General features: G+C 44.3%; 1 protein-coding gene across 9 annotated transcripts in view; it reads right to left on the minus strand.

The window, feature by feature from the left end:
• Positions 1-12,576, minus strand: part of SP110 (SP110 nuclear body protein) — a 49,553-nt gene that overhangs the window by 33,782 nt on the left and 3,195 nt on the right. For 8 of the 9 annotated variants that reach the window (XM_025278424.3, XM_025278428.3, XM_006047066.4 and 5 more), the window contains 3 exons: positions 8,062-8,230; positions 4,492-4,761; positions 2,565-2,648 (listed from right to left, as the gene is read on the minus strand). In XM_025278424.3, coding sequence (XP_025134209.2) covers positions 2,565-2,648; positions 4,492-4,761; positions 8,062-8,230 — 523 coding nt within the window. The remainder of the gene's footprint in view (positions 1-2,564; positions 2,649-4,491; positions 4,762-8,061; positions 8,231-12,576) is intronic. The other variant, XM_025278429.3, reaches the window with a different exon arrangement.

A 12,576-nucleotide genomic window follows, 5' to 3' on the forward strand; every position in this document is an offset into this window, starting at 1 on the left:
AGAGCGGGCTGATGAGAAAGTGCCGAGGGATTCTGGTGGGAGAAGCAGAGAGTGAAGAGCACCCCTAGCACAGGTCTGGGGACTCACCAGATTCCCTGGCTTGGTCTGGGTTTGATCAACTTGTGGTTACTGCTCCCTGTGTGATTATCACAGTGAACTTGGAACAACTGTCCCACAGAGGAGGACTCAGTCTGAGTTCTTTAGAGAGATTCCCCTTTCCCAATGGAAGAAGAAGAACAAAGACTCTCAGCAGCCAGCCTTTGCCATATGAAAGGTACATGCTATTGCTTAGATATCTGTGATGGGATATTTTTAAACTGCTGTATCTGTGATTATTCATCTTGAGAAATAATGAAGAACTAAGTGTCTTATATATGTCCATCTATCTGCTGTTGAAGAAAGCAGGAGTCAGCTTGTGCTTGCCAGCATTTGTTAGCCGCAAGAATACCCAAAATTCTGCTAGTTTTTGCTGACCTAAGAAAGACAGAAGGACCTGAAGCCATATCAAATAAGGGCTCATTTCACAAATGGCAGTCACCGTCTTGCTTACACAGTGCTTGCTATGAGATCTGTGTCAAGTTCCAGCCTACAGAGGATTAGCTAACGGAGGCAGCTAGCCAGCAGTCCTCAGACTTTAAAAATGATTTGTTGCACTTCAAATTATTTAAATACCTTAAAAATCCAAATGATGTAAAAAAGGATACAGTTTGAAAATGAAAGTTCTCGCAGTCAAGGTGGGGGCTGGAAAGGAGGACCATCCATGTCTGGGGCACTGATTCAGCGTTAGGGTCACATAGTATTTTTGTTTGCTTTGCATTCTTTTTTGTCTGGTTTTCCTTTACTGTTCAAGCTATAGCTCATGATAACCAAAATAGCTGATACAGGGAAGTTTATTTTTCCAGAAGCAATTCAGAGAGTTGAGCAGTTTGGATGGACATGTTAAACAACATCATGGAATGCAATTTGCAAAACCCAACCTGTGTAAATATAAGGGGTAAATGACCCAATTTCAAAGAGTAAATTGCAAGGGAGAAAAAAAGGCACAAAAGTTGAAACTTGCCATAGTGGCAGAAGGATGGTGTCTTTTTATATATTTATTGGCCACCCCTCGATGCCTGTGGGATCTTAATTCCCAACCAGGAGTCGACTGAACTCGCGCTGCCTGCATTGGAAGGTAGAGTCTTAACCACTGGACCACTGAGGAATACCATTTTTTTAAAAAAAATTTATTTTAAATTGGAGAATAATTGCTTTTGCTTTGCATTTTGATGCAGCAGTTTGGAGTTTTACCTACTCAAGTGGCCTCTGGGAGTTGCTGAGCCAAATAGTCCTTCTCCACTGGGATTCACATATCACCTGGCAGAGGAATGTTCTCTGTTTGCAGACTCCTTAGTGGTGTTTGGAGTCCAGGTCTTGATACTGTGCAGGACCCTGAGGGGCTCCTGGGCACAAAAGCTTTTCTCTGTCCCCCATTTCTTGAATACAGGAAATAGACTTCATCTGACCTCCAAGGCCTTCCCTAAGTTCCAACCAGGAGGTTCAAACAGATGCGAATTAGGGAAGGGAGTGGGGTGTGGAGATAAGGGAGAAAGGAACAATAGTACAGCCTTCCCGCACGGTCCAGGGTTCCCCGTCAAGGGATATACATGGCTATATCGTGAGCTGTTTTGCAGATACTGAAACCCTCACCAGGAGGGAGAAATGAACAGTTTGCTGCCCATAAGCACAGAGACCCCAGAATGGTAGAAACAAGAGGTTGGTGATGCTGTCTCCCAATTACCTCACCACCGACCCATCAGAAGAACATCCATGGGCTGATCACACCCTCTCTGAACCGCTAATATAAAACTTCTCACTTACCCTGTCCAAACTGGGACACACAGTTTTGAGGACATTAACCTGGTCCCTTTTGCCTGGCAAAGCAATATAGCTATTCTTTTCTACTTCATCCAAAGCTCTGTCTCTGAGCTATATCAGTAATTCGGTGTCAGGGTACAGAGGCTGGAATTGGCTTCAGTCGGGCAAGTACTAGTGGGGTTCCTGTCCCTCACCCTCGGTGTCCCTTCTCTGTCCACCTTTCCCAGACCCATCTCCCTCACCCCAGCATCCATCCCCGCCCCTGGGACTCTGTCTCCTTTCAGGAGCTCTGGTTTCCTGTCTGTTCAAGCTCCTGAGGGCAGGGAGCGAGCAGCAGTGGGAAAGCTGGATCAAGACGGTGATGGAGAGAGGAGAGAAGAGCCCTGGGCCTGGATGTTCCGAATGGCTTTTCCTCATGGAAGACACAGAAGTTAAGGTGAGCGTGTGTGTGTGTGTATGTGTGTGTGTGTGTGTGTGTGTGTGAGTTGCTCAGTCATATCCTACTCTTTGCGACCCGATGGACCTGCCAGATTCCTCTGTCCATGGGATTCTCCAGACAAGACTATTGGAGTGGGTTGCCATTCCCTTCTCCAGGGGATCTTCCTGCCCCCGGGCACCTGGATCTCTTGCATTGCAGGCAGATTCTTTACTGTCTAAACCACCAGCGAAGCCCCAAGGTGAGGCTGAGTAGTTCAAATCTAGATTACCTGGCACAGGGTCTGAGGAAGTGCAGGGCATCTCTTGCGTGTCTTCTTTATCTTTTATTTGAGGGGTCAGGTTGTCACTGGACACTGAGCAGAGAAAGAAAAGAAATTTCAGATCCCAGGACCCACCAGCAGGAACCAGAAATGGGAGGAACAAGAACAATCTATTCTAGCAGGTAAAAATGATGGGCCAGCTGAGTACCAAGACTCCTCGAGGGCGGGGTAGGCAGGGAGGGAGAACAATCATTTCCTTTCTTTCTTTCTCCCCCTCCCTCACCTACTGGCCTTGCTGCATGGCTTGAGAGATCTCAGTTCCCCAGCCAGGGATCAAATCCAGGCCCATGACAATGAAAGCACTGAGTCTTAATTGCTGTACCGCCAGGCAATTCCCCACTCGTTCCCTTTCAATTAGTCTCTTACTGATGTAAAAATAGCACTTATTTTGTTTTAAATCTAGAGGATGGACTCTTATCATTGGCTTCGTGATTATGTTAACCTTGTGTGCATGCATGCATGCTCAGCAGTGTCTTTTTCGACCCCATGGACTATTGACACTAGGCTCCTCTGTCCATGGAATTCTCCAGGCGAGAATACTTGAGTGAGATGCCATTTTCCTTCTCCAGGAGTTCTTCCTGACCCAGGGAGTGAACCCACATCTCCTGCAGCTCCTGCATCAGCAGGCAGATTCTTTACCACTGTGACACCTGGGAAGCCCCTATGTTAACCTTTTTTGGATGGTAGTTTTAGATGAGTGGATAAAACTTTTGGACCAAATAGGACCCTTTATTCCCAGTATGGGAGACCTCAGAATCCATGATACCATTTTTAACAGTGGCCAATAATATTCCACAGTTAACATTTTACATAATCAAAGTGCTTTAACCTGATGGTTGGGGAAGATAAATGACATAACGGTAGAAGTGAAATCAGGCCCAGCAACCTTTAAACATTTGATCATCTTTCCTAATAACTTCAATAACATCCCTCGTAGAATCCAAGCTATATGAAAATGAATCTGGTTTAAACAGATGTCCCTGTAGTCAGAGGGTGAGCAATCTGTAAAGTGTTGAGGCTGCCTGTTGCCCAAGTTACTTGTCAATTCAGAGCAGTGTGTTTTGAGTGCTGGGTGGGCAGGGCTCTTGGACATCACAGCGTCAAATGGCTGACAGCATCCCTGACAAGAGGTCAAGTGCATTGACCTCTGCTTCTTTTTCCTTGTCACACCGGTTCTTTTTCCTGGGGTTCCTGCTACAGCCCTCTTGACTTACAGGCAAGTGTTCTCCCTTCACAGCCACCTTGAACCTGGGCAAGTCAGCTCCAAGCAACATTTCTCTAAACAGGGACAGGGGAGCATGGGCATCCTGTATGAATATTTATCAGTTATTTGGGGTGTTGTCATTGATCATTTATGTGTTTGAGTGTTAGTCACTCAGTCATGTCCAATTCATGACCCCATGGACTGTAGTCCGCCAGGCTCCTCTGTCCATGGAATTCTCCAGGCAAGAATACTGGAGTAGACTGCCATTTCCTTCTCCAGGGAATCTTCCTGACCCAGAGATGGAACCTGGGTCTCTTGCATGGCAGGCAGATTCTTTACGGTCTGAGCTGCCAGGGAAGCCAGAAGAAAACCATCATAGGTTACAGGGACAGGATGTCAGGGAGAGGAGCAAACAGTTAAAATGCCAGGAGCCAGCAGAGTACAAGCGCCAAAGAGCAAAGGCTTGGGCTGTTCTAGGGGTGAGAAGCTGGTGTTCTGGGCTCCAGGCCTTACCCAGGCTCATGGCAGTGCCTACAGTCCTTCTTGGAAAGAGCTGTGTGTGGTAGTAAGAGCTCAGGAAGAAGCAGGTCAACAAAGAGACGGGACCCTGGGGTTCCAGGGCCACAGGCACCCTAGGCTGGGGAGGCACTGGTGTTGGAGTCTGTGTCTCACCTGGACTGAGCCTTCCTTTCTGGACGGTTCCCCAGAGAGTCACGGTGAGGCCGGCGCGGCTGGGCAGCTCACGCAGGACCTCAGAGCTATGCTGGGCGGGTGCTCTGGGCTCGCTGACACTGGGTCCACAGGGTGGGAGGCTCCGTAGGGGTTGTTGGCAGGGGAGACGCGGCAATAGCAGGGTCCTCGGGGAGCTTCTTTCTGCTGGGTTGGCTGGGGCTTTGAGAAGGGTGGTTGTGATTCTGTTCCAGCCTCCATGGGAAGTGACAACTGGGATTGGCGAAGGACCACACATAAGTACGTCGGAATTGTTTGGGGAAGAGATTTCTATTCTTTTTTTAACTTTATATTTTGTATTGAGGTATAGCTAATTAACAATGTTGTGATAATTTCAGGTGAACAGTGAAGGGACTACCACACAGATACCTGTATCCATTCTCCCCGAAACCCCACTCCCCTCCAGGGGAACATGACATTGAGCAGAGTTCCCTGTGCTATACAGGAGGTCCTTGTTGGTTATCCATTTTAAATACAGCAGTGTGTACATGTCCGTCCCAAACTGGGAAGAGATTTCTTTATACTTCACATTCAGTAGGACAAAGTCATGGAGGTATTCACTCTCTCACAGATGTGTAGAACGAATCCATCATGCATTTGTGGACCCGGTAGATTTTCTTTCTTTGATGTGGCCATTTAGTGCGATACAGCTGTTAACCTCTGATGTGACACCAGAGTGGTTTACACACATGAAGTTGAGATTGGTTTTGTACCTAGGGATTTAATTTTCTTTAGTTTCTCTCTAGTTTTGGCTTCAGAATTTAGACAATTATGTCTAACGCCATAATTTTAAATGTTGTCCTTGTTTTAAGAAATAAACATCTCACACATCTCTGGAGCAAATAAGAGAAAATATAAATTCCTTCATGCTTCCCTGGTGGCTCAGTGGTAAAATAATCCACCTGCCAATGCAGGAGATGTATGTGGGTTCGATCTCTGGATCAGGAAGAACCCCTGGAGAAGAAAATGGCAACCCATTTCAGTGTTCTTGCCTGGAAAATCCCATGGACAGAAGGGCTTGGTGGACCACAGTCCATGGGATCACAAACGAGTTGGACACAACTTAGCAACTAAACAACAACAACAACAATTCCTCTGCACAGTGTATGTTTTTATTTGTGTACAACTCTTTGCAACCCCATGAACTGTAGCCCACCAGGTTCCTCTGTCCATGGGTTTCTCCAGGCAAGAATACTGGAGTGGGTGCCATGCCCTCCTCCAGGGGATCTTCCCGACCCAGGGATCAACCCGGGGTCTCCTGCACTGCAGGTGGATTCTTTACCAGCACAGTGTACTAGGACCCCTATATTCCAGTTTCTGCTCAATTCTGCAGACTCAGGTTCCATGCCTCCTTGCCTTGCACCCTGTGATCTGGCCACACTGAACTCTCCCATCCCACAACCCCAGGGCCTGGGCTTTCTGCCTGCTGTTCCCCTGCATGTCCAGGGCTGAGTTTCTTTTATGATTCTTCTCCATTTTGTCTCAATCAGTGAACAAAAAATGGAAAGTAAGGCCAGATTTTGGAGAGGATCCTAGAACAAAATTGCAGAGTTGGATCCAGAAAGATGCTAGAGCTCAGTCAGGCTGGGGGTGGGGAGTGGGTCAGGAGTATATTCTGTGTGTGCATCCCTTTGACTCTTACGCTTACTTAGCCTGGCCTTTGAGAACTTGTTTCTCCCAGAACTGCCCTGATGCTGCTGTGATTTCAGGCGCATGTGCAGCTGTGCCAGCCTGGGGGAGGTCTCTTCTCTTCTGCTGCCCTTTTAGCTCAAGGAATCATTTCTCCCTTTGAGAAGGAGCCTCTTGATGGTAAAATGTCAAAGAGCTGTCAACAATGGTAACTCCAGTAGTAAGAATACTACCATTCAGTGTGATTTGCTGATCCTTTCCTTGTGGTTCTCAGATAAATGAACCATATGCTTTGACTAAACTAAGTGATTTAACTGCCTGCTTCTCTTACTCTTGCTTCTCTCTTCCCAGCAATGTCATTGCTCATTTAATTCCACTTTATTAATTCAGTTCCTCTCTTTCTCAGGGAACTTCATTTTCTGCTTCTTACTCATACTCTCTCTTTTTATCTCTGTGTCCACAATTCCTTCTCCCTTCTTCTTTAGCTAATTTTCTTTCCTCATTTAGCTTTATAATCCTCTAGCAGATTGTTTAGAATAGTGATTAAGGGACTTCCCTGGCAGTTTGGTGGTTAAGACTTCATCCACTTTCTAATGCTGGGAGTGTGTGTTCCATCCCTGGTCAGGGAGCTAAGATCCATCCCACATGCCTCATGGCTAAAAAAAACCAAACTATAAAGCAGAAGCAATATTGTAACAAATTCAATAAAGTCTCTGAAAATGGTCCACATCAAAAATAAATCTTATATTAAAAAAACAGTAATCAAAATCTTGGACCCTAGTATTAGGAGATCCAAGTAGGACTCCTGGCTCTGCACTTAGCAGACAAGTAACTTCGGGAAAGCTATTCTGAGCCTTAATTTCCTTATATGTCACATGGGACAAGAATGACTTCAAAGGATTGTTTTAAGATGACATAAGATAATCATACAAAGTGCCTGGGATAATGTCTGGCACACAGTAAGCACTCAGAAAAAAAACAAAAACCCCAGCAACGAGGACCTACTGTATAGCACAGAGAACTATATTCAATATCTTGTAAAACCTATATTGGAAAAAAAAATCTGAAAAGGAATATAAATATATAACTGACTCACTCTGCTATATACCTAAGACTAACATAACATTATGAATCAACTATACTTCAACAAAGAAAAAGATGCTTATTATTATCCCTCCGTATCCATCTTTCTTCCTCTCTGGCTCTCCTTCTGTCAGGCTAGGTCTCTTCCATCACTTTATGTGTTCCCTTCCCTAGAGACTGTCCAGTATGCTAAATTGTACAGTCACCTCCCCTCCCCGCTCCCACCCCATAGAACATGTAAGACTGAAATGGTTATGTCATCTGGAAATTCACCTTAGAGAACCAGAGCCAGGGGCTGTTTTCCTGCCACACTCATGAGAGAGCATGGTCCATCTCTTCCCAAAGAGAAAGTAGGGAGTTAAAGTGCATATTCCTCAAGGCAGAAAACCAGTTTGAACTTTTAGCATGGCAACTTCTATCGTGTTCCGAAAGCCCCAAAGGTATTCATGAAGCCTTGGACTTCCCTGGTGGTCCTTGGGTCAAGAACCCACCTGCCAATGCAGGGAATATGGGTTTGATCCCTGATCTGGGAAGATCCCACATGCCACAGAGCAGCTAAGCCCGTGCACCATGACTACTGAGCCTGTGCTCTCGAGCCCCTGCGTCGCAACTGCTGAAGCCTGAGTGCCCTAGATCCTGTGATCCTCTAGAAGAAAAGCCACTGTATTGAGAAGCTCAAGCACTGCAACAAAGTCTAGGCCCTGCTCACTGAAACTAGAGAAAGCCTGCTCAAAGCAATGAAGACCCAGTATAACCAAATGATAATAAATAAATAAAATTTTAAAAAAAGAAGCCTCATACCTCTTGTGAAGCTATTGAGAGTCGTTATCAGGTTGGGGTATTCATTCAGGTTAATTTGGCTGAACAATATCTTCAGAAATGATAGACTAAATGTCTTTTCCAGTTGGGTAAGAATGTTGTACACAACTCTGGATAAAGGGACCAGATTTTCGCAGGCTTCCATAGATTCCTTAAAAAGCAGAATAAAGGATTATTATACATCACTATAAAACAGAATGGAGATTTATTACACATTTGTGGTTTTCTAAGCTGTAAGAAAGCGATTTTTGCTCTCTTAAAGAATTTAATGCAAGCTCTGTAGCCAAACTCCCTAACATAGAGAAATCACATTTCTGTATGTTTACATTCGGAACTTCATACATATTGATATTTGGGTGGTTAGTCACAGGAGTTTAGTATTCTGGAAAATAAAGTCTCTCTCGTGAACCTTATTTTAGGTACATTTGAAGGAAGAGACAAATGTTAAGGAAGAAAAGTGGAGACAAAGACTGGTCCTGTCTAATTCTCCAAGAGTCTGGCCAGGACTCTTTAGCTGTGGACCTATGAACTGGTCACAAGTGGCAATTCTGTGGATTTCTTGTTAGCCTCTGCTCTCTCTTTCCTTCTCTCATGAACTTGAAATGCCCTAAATGGGAAATCAGAGATATCCTCCTGAGAGGTTGGCCAAGAGGAGAAACATGGCAGGAGAGAATTGACTGAAAAATACTTGTTGAGCAATGACTTGGTTTGGTGAGCAATGGCTGGGTTTGGGTATCTAGCAACAGATAAGACCAACATGGTGCTACCATGTTGGGGGAGGGGTGCTTTGTGTGGAAATGATAGGCATCAAATAATAAACACAAATTAAATAAATACCCAATTCCTATCAAAAGCAGTGTTATGAAGGAAAGTGTAATTTGCTATGAGGAAGAATACTGAGCGGGACTTAATTAGATGAGTGGGCCAAGGATGCCTCTCTGAGGAGTGATGAGAGAGTTAATTCTTAGGTAGATTGATAAAGAGTCCGGGGCCCTTAAGGAGGAAGGGGTCCGCGGCCCTTGAGAAGGAGAAAGGGGTCTGGGGCTCTCAAGGAGGAGAAAAGGACAAATGCTTTTTTCTACATTGCTTTGTCTTAGTCACATAAGATGTTATTTTCTTTAAGTTCAGAGCTAATGATTACACAACAAAACTCATCTTGAACTCTCTACTAAGGATTATTTAACAACAATGTATCTTGCTCGAGGACATGTTTCTCCTTCTTAAAAGGAACCTTCTGACTTATCTTGTTATCTTAAGACTGTATGTTGTGGGAGTGGGTCTGGTAAGACCTTTCCACTGTTAGTTCTAATTTTGTTAATTTAAGATATATGTTGTAGGAGTGGGTCTGGTAAAAGTATATAAGGCCTTGATAAAAGTAGTGGACCGGGCACTCTTCGTCCCCCTTCAGAAGTCTGTGTCAGAAGCTTTCTTTGTCCTTTTTCACTTTAATAAAACTCTGCTACACAAAAGCTCTTGAGGGATCAAGCCTGGTGCCTGGTCCTGAAGCTAAATCTTCTTCTTTGGAGATCACAAACCCAGCATCATTCATTGTAAGCTATCAGTGACACCCTGATCATGATCTGAAAAGGGGCTGGATCCAACTGGGCCAAGACCGGGGAAGACTGCCTCAGCACTGCTAGCACTCTTCTGGGGCTCAGACTCGAGGGGCTCAGGACCTGCTTTAAGCAACCTAAACTATACGAAAAGAACCTCCCCTTGTCCACATAACCATATCTCCCACTGTCTGCCTTGCTTCACATCACAATGGACTTTGAGTGACAAACTTTTATGGATTGAATGATGCCTCCTTCTATCCAAAGATATGTCTGCTTGAAACCTGTGAACGAGACCGTGTTTGGACAAAGGCTTTTGCAGGTATAATTAACAATCTTAAAATGAGACCATCCTGGATTATGGTGGGCCCTAAATCACAGTGACAAAGTGTCCTTGTAAGAGAAGAAAAAGGGAGAGGCACAGTAGAGAAGGCAGGGTAGAGCTGGAAAGAACGTGTGAAGTGAAGTTTCTATAAGCCAGGTTCACCTCGGAATGCCGGCAGTAGGAGAAGACAGAGGAAATCAGGGAATGGATTGTCCCTCAGAGTCTTGAGAAGGAACCAACTCTGACAACACCTTGATTTTGGACTTCTGGACCTCAGAACTGTGAAAGAACATATTTCTTTGTTTTAAGCCATCTAGTTTGACAGAATGTGGTCCACTGGAGAAGGGAATGGCAAACCACTTCAGTATTCTTGCCTTGAGAACCCCATGAACAGTATGAAAAGGCAAAAAGATAGGATACTGAAAGAGGAACTAACTCCCCAGGTCAGGAGGTGCCCAATATGCTACTGGAGATCAGTGGAGAAATAACTCCAGAAAGAATGAAGGGATGGAGCCAAAACAAAAACAATACCCAGTTGTGGATGTGACTGGTGATAGAAGCAAGGTCCGATGCTGTAAAGAGCAGTATTGCGTAGGAACCTGGAATGTTAGGTCCATGAATCAAGGCAAATTGGAAGTGGACAAACAAGAGATGGCAAAAGTGAACATCGACATTCTAGGAATCAGCGAACTAAAATGAAATTGAATGGGTGAATTTAACTCAGATGACCATTATATCTACTACTGTGGGCAGGAATCCCTCAGAAGACATGGAGTAGCCATCATGGTCAACAAAAGAGTTCAAAATACAGTACTTGGATGCAATCTCAAAAACGACAGAATGATTTCTGTTCATTTCTAAGGCAAACCATTCAATATCACAGTAATCCAACTCTATGCCCCAACCAGTAATGCTGAAGAAGCTGAAGTTGAACGGTTCTATGAAGACCTACAAGACCTTTTAGAACTAACACCCAAAAAAGATGTCCTTTTCATCATAGGGGACTGGAATGCAAAAGCAGGAAGTCAAGAAACACCTGGAGCAACAGGCAAATTTGGCCTGGGAATACAGAATGAAGCAGGGCAAAGACTAATAGAGTTTTGCCAAGAAAATGCACTGGTCATAGCAAACACCCTCTTCCAACAACACAAGAGAAGACTCTACACATGGACATCACCAGATGGTCAACACTGAAATCAGATTGATTATATTCTTTGCAGCCAAAGATGGAGAAGCTCTATACAGTCAACAAAAACAAGACCAGGAGCTGACTGTGGCTCAGATCATGAACTCCTTATTGCCATATTCAAACTTAAATTGAAGAAAGTAGGGAAAACCACTAGACCATTCAGGTATGACCTAAATCAAATCCCTTATGATTATACAGCAGAAGTGAGAAATAGATTTAAGGGACTAGATCTGATAGATAGAGTGCCTGATGAACTATGGACTAAAGTATGTGACATTGTACAGGAGACAGGGATCAAGACCGTCCCCATGGGAAAGAAATGCAAAAAAGCAAAATGGCTGTCTGGGGACAAATAGCTGTGAAAAGAAGAGAAGCAAAAAGCAAAGGAGAAAAGGAAAGATATAAGCGTCTGAATGCAGAGTTCCAAAGAATAGCAAGAAGAAATAAGAAAGCCTTCTTCAGCGATCAATGCAAAGAAATAGAGGAAAACAACAGAAAGGGAAAGACTAGATATCTCTTCAAGAAAATTAGACATACCAAGGGAACATTTCATGCAAAGATGGGCTCAATAAAGGACAGAAATGGTATGGACCTAACAGAAGCAGAAGATATTAAGAAGAGCTGGCAAGAATACACAGAAGAACTGTACAGAAAAGATCTTCATGACCCAGATAATCATGATGGTGTGATCACTGACCTAGAGCCAGACATCCTGGAATGTGAAGTCAAGTGGGCCTTAGAAAGCATCACTACGAACGAAGCTAGTGGAGGTGATGGAATTCCAGTTGAGCTATTCCAAATCCTGAAAGATGATGCTGTGGAAGTGTTGCACTCAATATGCCAGCAAATTTGGAGAACTCAGCAGTGGCCACAGGACTGGAAAAGGTCAGTTTTTATTCCAATCCCAAAGAAAGGCAATGCCAAAGAATGCTCAAACTACCGCACAATTGCACTCATCTCACACGCTAGTAAAGTAATGCTCAAAATTCTCCAAGCCAGGCTTCAGCAATATGTGAACCGTGAACTTCCTGATGTTCAAGCTGGTTTTAGAAAAGGCAGAGGAACCAGAGATCAAATTGCCAGCCTCCGCCAGATCATGGAAAAAGCAAGAGAGTTCCAGAAAAACATCTATTTCTGCTTTATTGACTATGCCAAAGCCTTTGACTGTGTGGATCACAATAAACTGTGGAAAATTCTTCAAGAGATGGGAATACCAGACCACCTGACCTGCCTCTTGAGAAATTCGTATGCAGGTCAGGAAGCAACAGTTAGAACTGGACATGGAACAACAGACTGGTTCCAAATAGGAAAAGGAGTACATCAAGGCTGTATATTGTCACCCTGCTTATTTAACTTATATGCAGAGTACATCATGAGAAACGCTGGGCTGGAAGAAGCACAAGCTGGAATCAAGATTGCTGGGAGAAATA

This window comes from Bubalus bubalis, chromosome 2, assembly GCF_019923935.1.
Source record: "Bubalus bubalis isolate 160015118507 breed Murrah chromosome 2, NDDB_SH_1, whole genome shotgun sequence".
NCBI lineage: Eukaryota > Metazoa > Chordata > Mammalia > Artiodactyla > Bovidae > Bubalus > Bubalus bubalis.